The sequence below is a fragment of the Metopolophium dirhodum genome, chromosome 1, assembly GCF_019925205.1.
Source record: "Metopolophium dirhodum isolate CAU chromosome 1, ASM1992520v1, whole genome shotgun sequence".
Lineage (NCBI taxonomy): Eukaryota > Metazoa > Arthropoda > Insecta > Hemiptera > Aphididae > Metopolophium > Metopolophium dirhodum.
Window position 1 is genome coordinate 108,904,864 of NC_083560.1, and position 22,316 is coordinate 108,927,179.

The 22,316-nt window shown below is 27.4% G+C and overlaps 1 protein-coding gene across 4 annotated transcripts in view; it reads left to right on the forward strand.

Annotated features, from left to right (window-relative positions):
• Positions 1–5,810: 5,810 nt before the first annotated feature.
• Positions 5,811–22,316, forward strand: part of LOC132935656 (annulin-like) — a 30,516-nt gene continuing 14,010 nt past the window's right edge. The window contains exons 1-3 of one of the 4 annotated variants that reach the window (XM_061002258.1): positions 5,811–6,395; positions 10,059–10,223; positions 16,835–17,065. In XM_061002258.1, the coding sequence (XP_060858241.1) occupies position 10,223; positions 16,835–17,065 (232 nt within the window). In that variant the 5' untranslated portion in view covers positions 5,811–6,395; positions 10,059–10,222. The remainder of the gene's footprint in view (positions 6,396–10,058; positions 10,224–16,834; positions 17,066–22,316) is intronic. The other 3 variants (XM_061002256.1, XM_061002259.1, XM_061002257.1) reach the window with 3 other exon arrangements.

Consider the following 22,316-nt stretch of genomic DNA (forward strand, 5'->3'; position numbering starts at 1 on the left):
TACAACACCATTTTGTATTTTTAGTTTGATATTAATGAAATAATTTTGTTAAATTTACAAAATGTTTTCTCGAATCCACAATACCATTTTGTATTTTTAGTTTGATATTAATGAAATGTTTTTGTTAAATTGACAAAATTGTTTCTTGAATTTACAATACCATTTTGGAATTTTAGTCTGATATTAATGAAATTATTTGTTTGAATTGACAAAATAATTATTTTAAATCTACCAAATATAATATTAAATATATACATTTATAAGTTGTATAAAGTGGAAGAGTTTAGGAAGAATAGGTATTTAGCAAATATGTTTTTTGCAAAAAAACAAAACATTAAATTATTTTTGGTTTATTCATTAACACTCAGTATATAATACATTATGCATACAATTAAGATTTTAATTAATTTATCACTTGTTTTATTAATACATTAGATTTATCATACTTTGTAGTTATCTAAAAAAAAAATTTGTATAAAAAACCACACATCACTTGACTCTATTGGATACTCTACATTGAATACATGAAAAATCTTAAAACAGATGTCAAAGGCTTTAATGGCTGAAAATATTTTATACTTAATGTTGTCAAAATATACAAGTATTTGCTTTGGATCAAATAGTGTTCCAATAACTAATATACAAGCCTGGATTGCACCCATCTCAGACATTTTTTGGAGTGTAGATTCCATGTCCACAGAAGTTGGTGTCACAATGATAAATGAGTTTTGTGAATCTCGTATACTGTATTTAGTAAAACCTTTTCTACCATTTTCATCACGGTTAGTTTTTTTCGATGAAGGAATGAACCTTTTCTACCATTTTACATAAAATAACCGTCAGAAACTCAGAACAACAAAAACATATTTTTTATTTGCTAGTTAGAAAAACAAATGGCAAAAGTTTCTGAGCTGTTCTAAGAGAACGGATTAAGAATCCTTACTAGCAAACACAAGGACACGAGAATAATGAATAATATGTTACAGTATACAAATATTTCACTTACCTTATTAGATTTAAAATATACAAATAACATTCCGCAATATAGGTACCAGTCAATTATTTTACTTACCGATCCTTTGATACTTTGAATCGAAATAGATATTTAAACAACTAAAAACTTGAACTCATCAAAAACGTGGTTAACTTTTTAATAAACGTCTTACAAAAACAGAAGATTCGCGAGCCGGTGCTTAGCGCAGTAGTCGTCATGGGCAATGGGCATTGGACTAATGTGAAATGAATGATGTGTGTGCGTGCGTCGTACGTACGTACGCGCAGATATCGTAGACAGAATTCATCAAAAACCCCATCTTTGGTATTTTTAGACATGCCATAATTATTTTAAATAAAGTATTTTATCAATTTAATAATATATTTTATTGGAATAAGAAAATTTTTTTAGTTTTACATCTATATTTTATCAAATTAAAAGTTGTTTATTTTATAAACAGAACCAAATTAATTTGTTATTTTAATTAAATTTATTATTAATTTGATTAAATATTTGTAAAATCAATAAAAATATTATTATTTTAATAAATTAATTTTTGTTAAAATTTGATTAATGCATTTTGTTGTTTTAACTTGTGATAATTCGTTGAGTGTGTATATAGAAACCGCTAATATAAACATTCAATGAAAGTTGTGTGTACCTATCTACGGTAATTTTTTTAGAGTTACGTCAAAAACTAAAATCAATTTTTTCAAAAACCAATTTTGCGTAGAAATTCAAGTTAAGATGATGCCACATCCGCATGTTGTGTCTCCGTCTTAAAGTAAGTAACAGAAAATTTACGCTCAGAAGATATCGTTTAGCTCCATTAGTTTAAGCATTAGAGTGAATCAACCTATTATACAATTTGATGGTATAAGAATGTCATCTGTTTGTATGTTGGTTTTTACGATTATTCAGTTTTTAGGTGACTTATGAGCATTTATAATTTATGTTATATTATATACGTACCTATAACTTGCTAAGCAACTAAAAAACCAACAGATGTTCTTACCATATCAAGTTTCATAATAGGTCACTCACTCTAATTTTTAAGCTAACGGAGTTAAACGTGATCTGATAACGATGGGAATTCTGATGAAAAATAAACTCTATATCGATTTATAAGTATATTTTATTATATAGGTACAAACATGTCGTTTCAACTGCACATTTACACAACTGCAGGCTACGCACTGAGTCACTGACTAACGACATGTTCAAATAATTATTATCAATATAATATAATTATTGATCATCGTAAAACTAATCTTATCAGTTTATAACATAAAAATACCCAATTCAAATACTAACGTTAATATATTTCCTTCACAATTCATGTTTTGTTGCGAATATTGCGATAAATCTTACGAATATAATTTCTGTACGTAATAATTTCCCCAGGACGCAAAAAAAATTACTTTTCCAAAATCCTGGGAACTATCTTTATTTTATGTATACATCAGATTTTGGGTAAAATTGAGTAATTTTCATTGGCACGCTAAAATACAAAAAAAATTTCAACATTTAAAATATTTTCAAATAACTTCGTATTAATTATAAAAAAATTTGAATAAATATTTTTTTATCCGTCTAATATCATTAGTGCACCTTAAGGAAACAACATAAAATTTAAAATTTTAATTTAAAAATTATATTTTCCTGATAAATGAAATAAAAGACGTACAATTTCCATGTGTAAATAGTTATTAACAAGGTAAAAATAAATGTATAATTGTGAAATTTTATATTTGAGCTAAGGAACATAATTTATAATTATGTAGTTTTGATATTTTTTTTTTTAACACATTTTGAATTAAGACTTTTGAGCGCCTAAAATAGCGTTTCAGACGTTTCACTGTGCGTTGCCTATAAACATTTCATCACCTACTAGTCCCGCCACCCATACTGGTCCCGAGACGCTGTTGCTGCCGCCCCTTTCCCGGGCATGACCAACTCTGGGTTTGTCTACAATTTAAATTAAAATTTTTTATATAATATTAAAGACTGTTAAAGAAAATGTGAAGTAAGTACATACACACTCACCACAATCCCAGCAGTTTGTAACATACTGAAACGGGTAAACATAATTTACACTCTAATGAGTCTAAAATCGTGTATACTATTATATTAATCAATTGATCAATAATCGTATACTGATTTATACTTACGTCTGCTGCGATTTTGATCGTTTTACCTACCCCCTGAAAAAAACTTTTCACACTTTTAGTACTCATTCTAAAGTTAATAAAATAAAAACGAAGAAAGTTTAAAGTAAACAAAAAAAAAAGTGATTTGTCGGTATTATTATGGCAAAGTATATATGATAAAATATTAAATTCGTTTAACAGAACGCATGTGATGTGCACAAAAAACTATGCCCTGATTTTATAATATAGGTATTATACATAACAATGTGTTAGTATACACATTATATTAATTAATAAATTCGATCTACGGCGAGAACGAGTTAAAAAAACAATTAGTTTATTATATATTATACTTAAAAAAATTTTTTTTATTGTTAAACCATAGACAATAGACTAGTGGATTAAAATGGTGTTAACGGTTCGTCAGTGTTTGTTGAAATGACTGTTTATCGTTTAAGAAAGGGGTAGATTATTTGTGTAGTACCACAACAAATTTTAATAAGCAGGTAACCAGAGACGGTAATACAATTTATAAAAATGTTAGTGTGCCAGTGTGGCTGATTAATTAATTAATTATATTGACATACATGATATTTCATAGGTATGGATATGTATGTAATATAATATTACTGTATGCGTTGGTCGAACACGACATTCAATCTTACAATTTTTTACTTTCATTTTGATGAGGCGTTCATATTGGTCACACTATTTGTGGCCCACTAGGCCCACTTTTGACGACCAAAGAGACTCAAAGTCTCAAGCTTTTGAAATGTCCGTTTCATCAGCCGCAAGTCGACATTAAAACCTGCATTCTACCCAAATTACAGCCCACGCGTCGTCGGCAATTTGCAAACTAGGCTTAGTTTCGTTCATATCTAATTTCACAGGTAATGATTGGCCATTGCTAAACGTTCAAACATGAATTTCAGATATACGCTTCTCCCAATCCCGTTCAATTACCAATTTCTACAGACCACGGCTGTAATAAATTTCTAAACTCAACTTTTAAACATTCCCGCTTTCAAAACGTTACCGCCAAAGCGCCAAGACTATTATCACAAACCCCTTTCACATCACCCAAAACTGCTGATAAATATAATAATATTTATGGTTAAGCTTAAATTTTTTTTCATTGAAAACACTACAATAATGTAAGTGTTAATACAATTTGAATTCAAAATTTAAAATTTGATGTATTACAATCATATAAATATAAAAATATGTATGTATATTTGTATGTGCAAAAATATATTGCTCAGAACTCCAATTAGAGGTATATGTATCCTTAAAGGCTTAATCCAACTCTGCCATTGTGTAAATTAACTAATAATTAATTAATCACAATATATATCAATATTTTCTGCTTTGTAAAACTAAAACCTTACAATAAATTGACCTCTAAACCAATAAATTGTTCACGAATAACTTATCTAATCGACAATCGCTTATAATGTATCTTAAAAATGTAATATAATTTAAAAATGTTTGTCTTACATTCATTAACATATTGGACACAAATAGTAGATGTATTATAATCTTTAGGTATATTTATTTAAAATTTTATGTTATGGATTGTTCAACAGTTTTGCAAAGTAAATAAATTCAATTTCTGTTATATCAGTAGGTATTCAGTAAAGAATTCTTTTTAAAATATGATTTTTTTTTTGTTTTAAATTGTATAGAGGTACATTGTACAGAGGCCCACCAATAGAGGTTCTTTACACCTGTCCATTGCTTAGCTGAGTACTTAATAAATACTATTTAACATTCAGTGGAATTTTTTTAACTTGAAATCCCTCATAAGATTTTGCACCAATGATCTTAACACGATCCTGCTTAAATTTGAATGTTAGTAAATTATATTTTTTAAGTATTGGTACAACCCACGAGACACGACTACATTTTATACCGTATAAGTATATAGGTAATTTATACAGTGATTTTGAATATATATATATATATAATAAACTATACAAATCATAAGTCTATAGTCTATATATATAATATATGTATTATATAATACGTTATACGTGCCTAATGTCTATAGCATATACTATATAGTAGGTACCAAGAAGCGTGACGTAATTTTTATAGTTTAAAGTTATTATAAGCTTCTATGCTAAAAATTGAAACTATATTTCTTCCCCAGAACATTTTGATATACTTGTTTTACAGTATTAAAATAACTAAGCTTATAAACTTTGAGTAGGTATACTGTGAAGAAAAAAACTGGACCAACCTCGCACACAGTCTATAATCGTTTTTATACATTATCATTTATCTGAATGATTAGCAGCTGTTGTAACAAAAATATATTATTCACATCACGCTCCAGCTGAACAACTCGCCCGTCCTGCGCGATTAATGAAAACGCTTGTATGCGTCGTCGTCGCCGTCGCATGAGACGCGACCCACGAAGGCAACAACACACGGCGAATGTTTTCCGCAGCGGTGGCGGTCATACGGAATTATTATTGGCGACTGTGTGTGTGTGTGTGTGAGTACAAAATATACTATTTAAATACATACACACACGAGCGCTTGCGCGCGTAATAGTACACAATACACGCCTACGGTTTACGTGTACATATGCGTGTATGCGTGTGTGTGTATGTGATTTATATTTGTATATATATATAGACAAATATACACACATAGTGTGCACCAAGTAGGCAGCTAGCGGAGATGGCGGCTGTGGACAATCACTCGTCTATGAACCGCCGATAGTGAACGTTTGTTTTCTTGGATTTCCGATAAGAATTATCATATTAATATATTCAAACACTTATTATACGCAAGTAATATATATAATATATATATATAACATATACACGTGTGTGTTTATATACATGCATTCGAATATTTAGGTATGTATATATTATAATTGTATAACGTATGTAACGTATATCTTATATTCTTATACATTATATTATAATACATACACACATACATACATAATATACAGTCACACAGACGCGTGCGAGTGTGAGTGCGTTCGTTTATCGCACCGAACACAACGGGGGTCGATTTGTATAAATAATATAATACTTAAAAATCATTCAGATAAGGTCGAGACAAAAGAAAGAAAAAAATTCCGCTGCCATTTTGTAACGCCCGATGAACGAGTACTATGACGGATTGTTTCGGACTATGCCGGTTATTCGAACGGGAACACTCGAGCGGCAAGATGGGTAACGATCTGCCTAAACCGAACGAGAATTACGTAGTGGTACCGACCGGTGACAACAGTAAGTGATCTCAAACAAATCATATTATTTTATTTTTTCTATTTACTGTTCAATACATTTTTATAATATTATTGTTTTATTGTGTGCAACTACAACCTACGAAAATATTGTACGTTACACTCACACGAACTGCCGTGGTCATTGATTAATAATTCGATTAACATAATCTACGATGTACATAATATTATTATGTTTTATAATGAACGACACAACATAATATCAACCATATATAATAGCATATAAATGCATTGTGTTTTTCATATAAATAGGAGTTTATTTGAAAAAAAAATCATTAGCTTTTATGCTATATATATTTTAACATTTATAAAACCGTACATAGTAAATAACCCAGCATATTCTAATTCTAAAAATACAATTTAATTAAGTTTAAATCCGTGGATTTTAATTAATGTTGTGATCATACGAAGTTATATTAAATGCTAGGTGTACCTACTTAAGTACAATCATAATTTTGTATTAATTTATATTTTATTTACTTAGCCACTTAGGGTACCTACTATAATATTAGAATTAAATAGGTACTTTAACATTATAGTGGTAGAATTCGCTTAAAACACTATCTAAATAACACAGGCATTTATATTTTTTATTTCTTTAATTTTTTGTTAAAAAGACCAATATCGAAATAATATACGATTTACGCGTATCACTGGGTCATCGTGGGATGAAAATAACAACCGGTTTCGATTTAAAAACTGTATAAGTTGTCATCACCGAAAGAGTATCTTGTCAACCTTGTCCACCATAAGAATTTCTATTACTTTCTTCTTGGATGAAACAAGTCGTAAACCATTTCTCTTAACAAATTACAAAATGCCTATGCTGTAATTATTTTGAAAATGTTTAAACGACAATTATCTACTTATTGTTACCTATATTATTATATTAATATACTTTATTTAACACCTCTTATTACTTATTAAAATCTTATAATAAATTCTGATATTTATTTTAATCTAACAAACATTATTATAATGTAGAATATTACAATAATTTGTACCAATTTAAATTAAATTATTCAGCTTTTACTTGTCTAATATGTTTGAAGAATGTATTCTGCACGAACATTAATTTATTTTTCATTTACGAATGCTTTTTAATAGAAATTATATTTATACATTTATTATTATTTTTAATTTTTGAGATAAATATTTTATGCTATCGTAAACATATAAATAATACAATTAAAAAATGGTTCTTCTATCTAAAACTATACCTTTTATTATATGTTTTCAATGTTCATAAATTTATTATATTACTCATTAACATTTTTTTTTTTAAATTAAATTAAAATATTTATAATTTTACATAAGCTGCAAAGAAATCATTTTGCAATAACCAATCGTTGCAGTGACATATATAAAATGTTTTCTGTTATTAAAACGAATTTGCATTTTACAATATTAATGATATTATTATAGATTTTTGATTTGATGAATAGTGATTATCAAAATGTGCAAGGTTATAATGTTATATCATATTAAATAATATCATAATATTATGGGCAGAACGTATTGTGTCTCTTTAGATTAAAACCTAATAATAATACAATAATATTGATCGCTAAACTCCGACCATGAAAATCTATCTAGTAGGTTAATAATAATTTTGTAATTTCACACTGTCAGTACAATTATTGGGCAACAACTCGAAATTTATGATTGTTGTGTTTATGGTGTCTATGAATTCGTAATTGTTTCCACTTTTTTTGGTAGTGGCGCCATCTTCTTATATGAAAACTCATCTACTGAAAATCTTTATTGCATATTGATTATATAGGTACGATGTTTGTTAAACTTCTAAGTAAAATTTGACCGAAAATGATATGTAGTTTGTTTGCTAAAACAAGTACATAGGGTTAGAACATTAAGGCCATATATTGAAATATCGCGATTTTGCAACTTAAAACAATCAAACTTTCAGAGCTATAACGTCGCATATTGAGATAATAACATAAGTCATAACAAATAACAGTAATAATATTAAAATATTGTTATCATTAATTTATTATACTCATTTCTACTTTAGTCATACTCAATTCCACTAATTCATAGTATTTAAATCGTATATATTTTTTGTATTTTTGTGATCAATTTATTCTACCATAGTAGAAATATTACTGATAAATTGAGGAAAAATTATTTATTTTGAAAAATAAAAAAACTAAAAGACAGAAGAGATGTAATTTATTTTTTATTTAAACACAAAAAATGATAATATTATTTTGTAATTATATTATAATTTTAAAATATAATATTATTTTGTAATAAAATTGATTTAATAATTCAATGTAAATATTGTTAAAAATAAGGAAACTAAGTGACAGAGGAGATGTTATATAATTTTTATGTTAGTACAAAAAGTGATATTATTATTTAAATTTTAACATTATAATATTATTTTGTAATAATAATAATTTAATACATATATCGTTTTAATTCAATGTTAATATTGTTAAAAATATTCAAACATTCAAGAGACTGAAGTTGTCCATTTTATAAACTAAATATTATATCAACGTATTTAATAATATTTTTATATTAATTTAATCAAAAATTTTTATACTTCATACATTTTGTTTACGGCAAATATAATATTAAAATCAATTCAAAAAGTAGTGCAATAAGCCATAACTAGAAAAATTTCAATTTTTGTTCCTTCAAGTTAATATATTTACAAGGATACAAATCACTTGATTATAATCACAACAAAATAATAAATATGTATCTACCCTTAAAATTATTCTATGTTTGATGAAAAAAAGGTCATTTTATTCTAGGCTTCATATTGATTTCCTGAACATTTGCTTTTTTTGAGTAGTGGCCTTATTGTACTGACAGTACGATTTATAGCGGTGAGTAGGTGTTATCCGTATTTTGTTTGCAGCGTGGCTAATTTGGTCATCAATTGTATTTAAATATAAACTTACTGTGCACAATTTACGACCAAAGAGAATTTTACAATATTTTTAATTACCACAAGGAAAAACACGGCTAAATATCTAGGTACTTATAAATGGACAACATTTTATTAATGATAAAATCTAACGTAATGACTGAATAAAGTTTTTATATCTACCATAATAAAATAATAATCACAAGTTCCCTCCTCCAGACGTACTATTACGTCCAAAACATTTACACCATTTACTGCTCCAGTACATATCCTTGTATTTTCTAATATTATCATTTGTCGGTAGTAGTACAATTTTAATTAACCCGGGTTAGCATTATTTAAAACTTATATCATTAAATCATAATTATTCTCAAAATTAAAAAAATAATTTTATTTTACGTAGCATACACAGGTTGCAGGGCATAAAATATAATACAGCAGTGAAATTACCTATTTTTAATTTCCAATGCCTGACTTCTATCCGTGTTAACACTAATAGATACACCAAACAAACAATTATTAATTATTAATTACGTATTAATGAAATTGGTGCTCTACGTGTACTACGGGAAAAGTAGAAAAGTCGTGCATGTGGTGAAGCGTTTGTGTGGCTGTGTACATGTATATTATTAGGTAAAGTTACATTTGGGTATGCAAATGAGGTGACTAAAAATGTTTAATTTATTTGAAAAAGTCAACCAAACCTTATTCTCTGAACTAATATGATATGTTTGATACTTAAAACAGTGTACCTAGTTCCAGTGGAAAGATTATAGTTATATTGCCAGATAGTAAAACTAGTTTTACTATCACGAACCATTTTAATGTAATGAATAAAAAAAAAAACAAATACTTGAAATCATTAGAAATCTACGTTTATCTTGCACTAGTTGCATTATCTAAATACAACTAGTAAGTATCTACACACATTTTATCTTCCTACAAATTATAGAATCATGATAATTAACTAACAAATATTAAAATATAAATACAACTTACTAATACTAAAATACTTGTAATATTGAGAAAAAAATGTTATAGCTTATAAGCAATAAGTGCATCGTATACACGTCAAACTATCAGTATAATATTAGGTAGCAGTTTGATTAAATATTTTGGTTCATTCGTTGGGCTTTAAATTGTATAGTTGTAAAGATATTGACATTGCTTTTGAACTATAGCCACCTATTTAAATAATAATACAAACTCTAACCCATTGGCCATTGTTGATGTCTATAGTTTGTTAACATATCATCCTATGAATAAAATGCGTCGAATCTATACTGACATGTGTATATCTTACATGAACAATTATAGAGGGGTAACTTTTTTTTAATGTAAATGTAAATTATTTTATGGCTTTCCGTCCGTAGGATTAGCATATTCAAATCGATTAACCGTATAATATTTAGATCGCGATAAAGTAGTCTGGACGTAGAGCTTTTGGTTTTCTAAAAACATTTTATCTACTATACTATAACATTGCATAATATTTCTTATAAATTTATTCACATTTACCTTTTTAAAAACTATTAGATAGGTCATATCACATTATATCATACATATTTTTTTAAGTGATTGTTTTGTTATATCAATATTCATTATAGAATATTAGTGTGTTAGTATATTGTATACCTAATTATAATACGAACGACGAGAATTATTTTTTTTGCTGTTGACAGTTGTACACTACATATACCTACATATACACCGCCCATACACAATCATACGGTTTGTACATAAATATGCACAGACGCTGAGACGCACAGTTACTACTAAGTAATAAACAAATCAAAAACTTATTCAGTATTTTAATACAAAATTACGAAGTACTATTTATTTTCATCATTCCATATTTTTCCAATTTCAGTAAAAGTTTGTTTCATTACATTTACAAAATGCGTCGTTTCGTTTATTATTCTCGTTAAAAAATGTAGGTATAAGGTAAAAATCAAAAAATCAAAATCCCAGATCCAATTAACTAAGACTATTTACAACACAAATACAAGCATAATATTATAATACAATTTGTTCTTCCAAAATTAAGGATGGTCCATTATTTTGTACGTTAAATAAAAACCACAATAGGTCAACTCAACGATAAACCCGATTTAATTTCTGATGAATTAAAACGTTATTATTATTACACAAATCGGCTCCAGCTCTGATTAATAATTGTTATTTATTTTTAGCTCGTACACTGTATTATTATGAAATATATACATAATATAAATAGATTAAAACAATTATCAAATTATATTTTATGATTAAAAATTAATTAATTTGTTTTACCATGATAATATGTCAAAAACCAAACTATACGTATTATTAAAACCGTATGTGATGAGAAAATATCAAAAGATTTATGTAGCTACTTATATCTAACATTATAAAATAATTATAGGTTATATTGAACTTATTTAGAAATAATTATTTTATTTTAATAGCATATGAGCCGTCATAGTAACATTTTCCTAATCTTTATCGTCAATAGTAAAACCATTAGTTTAATTTTGCTATAAAATGTACAATGCTATATAAACGTTTTGAACTATACTAAGATATGAAATTAAATGGGTAGAACATAATATTACAATAATAATATGTAGTATGAATAAAACTATTGTTATCGAGATGTTTGATTTGTCCGGAGAAATACCGCGGCCGTTGTGCTGTTAATTTAGGTATACTCGGAACAATAAAGTAAAATGTTGCTACTGAATATCAAATATATTTCGTATTTGACTGGTTGAAAAAAAGCCTAGTCGATCCGAAAGATTAATATAGGTATAGAAAGTATACCGATTTGAATCGACACAGGCTGTGTATTGGGTTTAAAAAGTTACCTATCGACAAAAATGTCGAATTATATTAATTTCTAAAATGTTGTATACTATTTGTATACACATACGTGACAATAAGACGGACAACTAAGTTATTGTTCATATAATATTATGACGTTACGGTGATATCGGGCAAACAATTACGCGTAGAATTCAAAGGAAAATACTTATAATAATATATATTTTGTTTGTTTGGAGAGAAAAGGGATAAAATCCATGACGGCTGTGGCCCATTCATTCGACCTTGAACGTAGTTGTATAACTACTAAACCCTATATCGACGTGACCGGTCCAATTTATCCGAATGAAAAATCTGTGTATATAAGTATTTTAAGCCTTTAAAAATCAAACGAAAAAAAAAAATCAGTATATTAGCCGTAAGAAAATTTAAGTAGAAACGTTCTACTCAGTACATTATTTATATGATCGAGGTCTGCTCGATTTGTATATCACCTTGAAAGAACAGGTTAAAAAATCAAATAACTTAAATAGTTCAAATTATAAATTTCATTTAAAATTAAAATAAATTAATACTAAGAAAATGAAAATTACAAAATAACGTAGTATATTTAAGAAATAACAAATAATGTCAGAAACATTGGTCGTCAATAATCAGTTTTCAAAAAAATCTTTGTGGATGCCTTTATTCGTTTTAAGTTTAATACAACGCGGAAATTCTGCTGTGGATATTCCGCAAGTCTGACACCGGCCTAAACAACAATAACCTATACTTTCGATTTGTAATTTGTATTTATAATATGTTAGTTAACATGGCTTTAAATTAACAAGACACTACAAACTAAAATAAAAAGTGCTTGGAGAGACACCCTTAACACAATAACACTCCGTGAGCAATGAGCATGTCCCTGAGGGTACCTAATAACTATAATATACGATATACACAGGATACAATTTAGTTCAACATTCATCTTACTGTGTACCTATTACCTACTTATACTATTATAGAAATAAATTATAAAATATCCTTAGAAATAGAGGTTGACACACTATTTCCACTCAGAATAGTTTTTCATATGCAATGATTTATTTAATAATTTAATTAAAATGTAATACATTCATTACAATGGTCAGTAACCTATTCAATGACTAGGTACACTTGCAACCTACTATGCAGTAGAACGACTTCCTCGGTTTTTTATTTTATTATTTAATATTTGGAGTTATGGCGTTATTAAAGTCTATCGCTGTTTTTTTTTAAAAACAAGTCGAACATTATTATCAATAAAATCTCATCTCCCGATTCCCACACAGTTATTTTAATTATACATTAAAGTTGTATTCATAGTGTTGCTATACTTTTTGTAGGTACCTACTTATTATTATTTCCTACCTATATGCATTGTATAAAAATATCCGCAATAATAACACGTTATATTTTTACTGTACTTATCTATACCTAAAATATGTTAAAAGCACGTTATTATTTTGTTAAATTTTGTGTGGGTGACAAATAACAATTATAGTGACCTACTGGTATTTTGTTTCGTTTTTATGACCATAATTTACTTACAAAATCTGTGTAATATTTAAAAATAAGTGTTTTATACAATCAAATTCATAGTGAAACGTTATATGTAATACCTACCTACTTATGTCTTATAATAATATAGTTAATCATTATTCTTATGACTTTTGGCATACCATCCACTACATAGTGAATGTTATTTAAATTAAATTATTAATATTATAATATGTAGGTAATAGGTACGTATTTTTACATAATATATGTTTAGGTAAAAGACGTTGTATAGATTAAAATAACATTATTTTCTAGAAAATATCGATAGTTATTTATCATTTAGCAAAATTTGCTAACCAGCAATCATTGTTATTCATAATTTTTGTGGTTTTATTATTATTAATTTCAACACGGAATGCCAAATTTTGTTATCTAAAAAACGTTTTAGCAATATAAAACTATCTAGATTCTAGTTTCTACAACTGTGAACGGTGAGCTTATATAGTGGGGCGTACAAGGTACAACATAATGTACCTACTCGTGTATTTAATATGTAAGATGAATTAACCTATCGAGTAGTTGTGAAGTTTCAAGTTATGCAATTCGAAATTCCACGGTTTTCATGTGAACATATGTACAATTATTGTATTGTATTATTATACTATTACCCACGTCTTTTTTTTTTCAATCAGCATATTATAATAAATATATTATTTTCATTTTGTGAACAAAATTATTAATGAATACTCGTATTTTATAATAACAATACATAATAGGTAATATGTCATACTGAAATTGAAATATTAACATTATTAACTATATAATATTGTTCGGAACCAACATAAATATTTACCTATTAAATGACATTAACACTATTATATTTTTAGACGTGTTTTATTGTGACGTACCTATTTAATAAAACAAGTGATACATTAATTTTACTGTTTATGTATGAAGTACGTAGCTATTTATTGTTGTGTATATGTCTGCAAAGTTCGGACGATATCAGTTTAAATATGTGGTACAAGTGGTACAACTCATGCCGGAAAATTCGTGTAGCCGACATGTCATAACTATAATTATTATTATTATGTCTTGTTATCGAGTGTTACGAAACGTTAGGCGCAACGTGCTTCGTTCGAACACGTATTTTTAGACTTTAAGTACTTGTATAATAATATAGTACGCTAATTTTATATATTATAAAAAAAAATCTACCGTGAACGGTAGTGAACAGTATAAAGGAACCGCCCACTCACTGCGGTATTACACGCGCGCGTGGTCCATACGTCGAGAACGATAATTCAGTGTATTTTTAGCGTCTCCAAATTATATTACACTACAGTAATAATAATTATTATAATATTATGGGATTGCAAAATGGGACGTTGAGATTTAATCCTACTTTATTAGTTCAAATTTATGTAACATCTGTGTGACTGTGTATAATACATAAATACTTACCTACAATATAATATATGTATTTCGTCTAATAGTTTTGTAGAACCAATTTCTTAACGACACGCAGCCGTGATTATCTTGTGTGTGTATAATGAAATCACAACTGATGTCTATACTTTAGTTATTTGGTTATGCAGTGTACCTTAGTAGTGTTACGAATGGTCTTAAATCTATATTTTTCTACCATACAGAAACAGAATAAGAGAGCTTATCTTTGTTTTACCAGTTTATATCAGTATTTATGTTATAAGTATCAACTACTAGTAGGTAGCTAGTTGTACCTACCTACCAGCTACCTACATGTTAATATTGTTTTAGTTTTACATCCTGTATAATTAAAGTTTGAAAAAAATCTTTACATTTCTGATTAAAAGACAGTAGATTTTAGATATATAGGTAGATAAAGTTTATAATTTTTTTACGTTCATAATGCATATTATGGCATAATAATGTGCCCTAAACCCTAATAACCGACGAATAATATAAAATTTCAATGTAGATCGATTTAAATTATTTAACTATTGGATATTTGGATACACAGTAGTTATAATTTATAATTGTATACAATTATAAAATGATTTCTAACCATTCAAATGTTTTTACTCAATTGTATCTTTAATGGTATAGTATATTAAAATATTTATAGGTATATTTGTGGGGATGGCGGTGACAAAAATAGGAGGACGCATCTCGTTCATGGTACTTTTGATTTTTCTATTATACCAACACTTATAATCTATGCCCTGTGTATAAAGCTCTCGGGACGACCTCGAGATGAGTACGCGAAAAGTTCTTTTTTTTTACACGCGAGCAATTGTGTGGATACGCCCACGCCGGCCCACTAATCGCGTGCATAATATATCGTCGTCATCATTAATATGTGCAGCGACGTCGTCGACGGCGATTAAATATAGGTAATGTTGTCGTAATCGTCATCATCGTCGTCGTAGTCGTTGTTGTTGTTTACACGCGTCTTATGCAATTTCGTCCTACTCGTTGTATCATAATATCCGGTGGACAGTGCACACTGCACGTGACGTACGTTTATGCACGCGTTGACGCGTCGTATTTTAATTGTGTCCAAGAATACCTACAATATTATAAACGTTGTACGGCGCACAAAAATCCCGGATGTGAGAGAAAATGATTTTCATCATAGATTTTTCGTTTTCTATTCTCTCGTAGACAAAATAAAAAAATATAAAAATCGTAACAATAAAGTAGTACTTACCTAGGTATCTGATATCTGTAAATGTGGCTACACTTGTAACTTTTACTAATTATATTATTATTTACTGGAATTTAACCTGGAATCTGGGTTATTTATACTATGAAAAATAAAAACGTAAAATGTACACATTAAAAATATATAATATTGAATACAGAATACGGAGTATTAGAAAAACTACGAAAACTACTTTTATTTGTACCCTCCCCCTTTTTAATTCCTATAAAACTTTATTTTGTTATTAAATATGTATTTAAGATTCTAATATCCTTTAATATACCTAATACATACTTTGGTAAAGATAATAGATAGATTCATTTATAGCAACATAATTAACGCGAATTATTTATAATTATATATTACTGATATTACTATGCATATTTTGTTTCGTCTAATATATATTATTATTATACATTTTCAATAAAAATGTTGATGATATTTTATCCTTCAGCTTCAATATTACAATATTACCATATAAATGTTTTATTAAAATGTTTATTTTATTTTGCAGTGATTCGCCGAACACCAAACACGACTGGCATGGGTCCATTAAATCTAGAATGGATTAACTACTGTTTCGTAAAAAACGGACAAAAACACAGGACCGATAAGTATTCTTGTATGTATGAAAGGAATCCAACTTTAGTGATACGCAGAGGATTTCCTATTTGCTTTTACTTGAAATTCGACAGAGAGTTTGACATGGCTAATGACAGTGTGTCGTTTATGTTCAAATTGGCTGGTAATAACTATTAGTTTTATTATACTATATGTAATGTAGACATATAAATATATAATATATTTGGCATATTATTCATTAAGTTAAGTCGTTAAGTAGCATTTTCGTTTGGTTAAGTTAGTGCCCAAGGCTGCAAAATACAAGAGCAAATATGGTCATATTGAAGAAATATAATACCTAATGCCAAAATAATGTTGTATAGTTGAATAGGTAATATTTTCATATGACAATGGATTTGATAAGTAAAAAGGTAAAACCAATAGAAAATGGACAAATAATAAAAATGAATGTTATCCCCGTTTTATACCATGATATGCCTACATCCATTATGTATATTGTATACAAAGAATAAGGATTGTATTATAACCAATTCCAAATCAGCCTCTAATTGTTTTCAGTATAATTTTGAACACTATTAAACCCAGATATAAAGTCTAAGTTTATGTATGTGTTTAGTGATTGAAAATTCAATTATAAAATGGGTACCTACATTAAGATATCTGAATAAAAATAATTATAATAATAATATAATGAAAAATGCGAACATGTGCTAAATAAAAACACGATGGTGGTTATTAAAACCATTCACAATGCATTATTATTTATTATCGACTGTATAAAGGAAATGCATCCAACCCACGTCAAGTAGGTGTTTTTGATCTAACACAACACGCCTGTGTCGTTGTTACGATTTCATAATTAATATAATATTATATTAACGATAACGGAACCCCACGTGACGTAGGCACCGTGATGCAGTACAAATTATTAATACGTGTGTAGTACGCGTTGCACATTATGCATTAAAAATAATATTGTAGGTGGCACTAGATGCACACAATGCACGTATGCATGAGTAGTCATTGAAAAATACAAGGAGACGATTTAATGATTATTTGAAATAGTTTTCTTCTTTTGTTTCATCCTTGCCCCAGTTGTATTTTTTTTTCGGCCACCTGATCGACGGGCCTCGTATGTCTTCGATAAAATAATATTCTTCGGAAAAAATTGATCATTCGACCTATTTTGTATAAAACAAATGTAATATTTGTCAATAAAGTATATTATACGAACAACAAGTAAACACATTTTTCAACCCATAATATATAAATAAGACTGAATTCGGATGAAAATAATATTTCACAGTTTCCCACTTATTATGTACCTAAGGAACAAAAATTATAATAATATTTTATAAATAGTATACACTAATTAACTTTGTATGGTTTAAGTGATAAACAATTAATGTTTGATAGATATATTTTAAATGAGTGGGACATTTATCACATCAGTTAACATTTTCAGACATTACATTAAATGTTTGAAAATGTTCAAAATGCTGGTTTGTATAATAAGCAAGCAGGTCATTGGGAACATAAAATCTTAAATATCCATAGATTAGATAGTTTTATATTTATAAAGGTATATAATATTATTTACAATTATGATTTACAACAGTTCTTATATTTTTACTACAGCATAAAATGTTAAGTTTGAGCTTGGCGATAACACGACTTATCTTCATTGGTTATAAATTACAATATTATAGACTTCATTTTCTGAGGATTTGATATGCATTTACAGTGTACATATTTGTACCTACCTACTGGCTACTATTGATCTTCTATTGTCTGATCCAATTTTTTTTATTTACTGAAAGAAAAATGTTCAATATATTACAAAAATATACATCACCTTGATCATAGAGCGTCTAGTCAATATTCATATTTTTTTAAATCATTGTATCATTTCACACATTTATCATAGGCATCGTTAAAAACGATATGGAATAAATATATAAATTCCTTTATAAGACAGATCGTTTCATAATTTCAGTATACATACCAATACAGGGCGTGTCAAAATGGTCTTAATTTTTTGAACTTGTCAACCATTAATGACAGTCGTTCACTTTAACTATCAAAATTCTTACGTAACTTAATATTGGGTTCTAATGATTGCTATAAATTCGTTGACCTAATCAAATTAAAAATAAATTAATTTAATAGATCCTAAACCGTTTTACCAAATTCATTCCAGTACAAACTATATCCTGAACAGCCCTGCCAACCTTTTAATGACCGCAGGTAATAAATTTGTTTTTGACTATAATTAGCAGTCCTTGAGCTCCATATACTATTTAAATTGTTAAATCATGATAAACATATTTTTAGTACCTAGGTACTAAGTATATTATAAATTATTTTGTGATTACCATACATTACCATATTGTAATAAGACATATCGTCCGTATATTTGAAATAAATAAATAAATAAATAAATACATATTAGATAATTATAATTAGTAAAACTAATACAATTTACCTTAACGAATTTAATAGATACCGTTACCGTCATTACATAGAGTTGAAAACAAATATATTTTAATATTTGGCTATTCTTTAATTTTTTTCCTAAAAAAATACACATAATATATTTGTATTTTAGAAACTTTTACTTTTGAGTAATCCCACATGATGCCTGTAGTCAGTGAATAATTGTTAGTACCTACCTATAGTTATAAGTACACGTTTCGTAATACCACATCTATAATTTCGCCTCTGCTAATTTATACATTTTTTCCTTATTTAATTTACCTACCTAATAATGTTTATTGTATTATGCCTCGTATATGACCCACTGTTTTAATTCTTGTTGTCCTCGTTTATTATTTATAATATTATATAATATACTTGCATTTTAATATCGCTGAGTTCCGTATTTTCGTCAAGAAAAAAGCATATTTTATTATATTCATATTTAATGTACAAAAAATAAAATAAAAATTATTTATTTAGACAGTGACTTACAAATTATAAAAAACACAGCTATACAGCGTGTGTAAGATAAAAAATAATTTATAGAATGTGTAGGAAAAAACCGACAAATGCGATAGAAATAAAAAATGCAATATAAAATTGTAATTCATTGATTTATTGTAACATAATTCAAACTTTGTGCTTGGAAAACTGTCTTGCAAATGATAAAAAAAACATTTTACAAATGTACAGCCTTGCTCCCGTAGGCAACTATTACAGTAGCCGGTATGTTTAAGTTATATTATTAACCTAGGTCCCATAACCTATTGTCCCGTTAGTTTTTTTTTGTATTTGTACATCTCATTTTATGTTAAATTTTAACTTTATTGAATTCTTTGAAATATTCATGCTATTTGACCTAAATGGATCACTATAAAAAATATATGAAATCAAAATTTGAGGTAGGTATTGGCATACTACCCAATCTGTTGCATTAATTTCTTACAGTACGTAATAGTAACATTAAAGTTAACCTAAATATGTGTGTGTGTGTGTGTGTGTGTGCGTATGTATAGATATATTGTTATTTATTTATATGCATCATGGGGACGTCCAGTGTTCACGCTTGAGCTGACGGAGAGTTGGCTTGTTACTTAGTTTGAAATATTGTGCACTTTTTGCATGATTTAGTTGGTCAAAAAAATGTATCGAGAGATTTTGTTTGTAGGTTATAACTGTGGGAAGTTTGAAATCTGTGTGAAGCGTTGCGTCATAATTTTGCTCGTAGATATTTTATCATCATCCACAAAACATGTGATTTTTGTGTTTTAAGTTAAAATATGCAATAATATTCTACATAAAAATAGATAATTTATACCAATATGAGGTGAATTTTATGTGGATATTGACTAAAGAAATTTGTAAATGGGTGCTATAAAAACAGACAGTAAAAGTGCTTGGATTTTCTTCAACAGTAACTGATAGGAAAGTGAATCTAGTTGGTACTTTGGGGGGTCAAAAGTAAAAATTTCCCATTAATTTTCAAAAGTGACGTGAAAAATGAAGAAAAAACGGGAATTTTTACGCAAAATCTGTTTTCGAGAAAATCGATTTTGGTTTTTGGTGCAACTCTAAAACAAATGATCATAGGTACATGAAATTTTCACTGAATGTTTATATTAACATTTTCTATACACCATAAAATTTACAAAATATTTTGACTCTTTTTGAGCTGTTTACGGCCATTGTCAGTTTTCAATTTTTTTAGTTTTTTTTTCTATAAATATCAATACAATTTTATCTGTTGAGTAAAAAAGCTTGAAAATTTAATAGAAGGTTCCTAGGTTATTGTTTCAAAGGCAGATGAAAAAAATTAAAAATCCTTAGTCACAGTTTTTATTTATAAGCATTTAAAGTTCAAATTTTGACAAAATACGAAAAAATCACGAAAAAAAGCAAATTATTTTGAGTTGAGAATTCATAAAAATTTTTCTTTTTAAATCTAAGATTTGAAAATGTAATATAAGATTACTCATAAGTTTGTCTACCTTTATCAAAAAAAAAAATGTCTAGAAGAAACTTAAATTCAATTTTTATGAGCGTCTCAAATTTATATTTTTACAACATTTGATATTTACTCGATTTCTCATGTAACGATTTTCTTATTTTGTTGTAATTAAAAAACGTATGACTGTAGATACTTGAAAATTTCACTGAATGTTTATATTAGAAATTTCTATACACGATAAAATTTTGAAAATAATTTGACCCTTTTTGAGCTGTTTACGGACATTGTCAGTTTTAAATTTTTTTAGTTTATTTTTTTCTATAAATATTAATAACATTTTATTTGTAGCGTAAAAAAGCGTGAAAATTTAATATAAAGCTCCTGATATATCGTTCTAATAACAGTTGAAAAATATTAAAAATACATAGGCACAATTTTTTTTATAAGCATTTAAAGTTCAAATTTTGACAAAATTTATAAAATTTATAATTTAATAATTATTTTGTAGTTAAAAATTTATAAAATGTTCAACTTTTATAGCTAAGGATTGAAAATTGAAAACAAGGCTCTTAGGCTCCACGTAAATAGGTTATATATAAATTACTTTATTCACAATAATATCATCAAATATACTTGGTAATATCATAGGCTGACTGGCTGTTTTCGCTCAGAATCGTTTTTCTTATACAATGATATTATATCATTGAATTCAAATTTAACACCATCTATTACAGTGACCCACTTGTAACCTACTGCACAGCAGAGTGACATCCACTTACCCACTTTTTTTAATCGTATTACGTATGTTTGGAATACAAAATAGTTTGTCGGGATTTAACCAAAATTTAAATAAAAAATTTAGAAATGTAGGTATTATACAAAATTATTGTTATTTATTTTTGCTCCAAAACGAGATGATAAGCAAAAAAATAAAAATGAAATATATCTAGTTTTAATTTTTAAAGCCAGTACATGCATTGCTCTACTC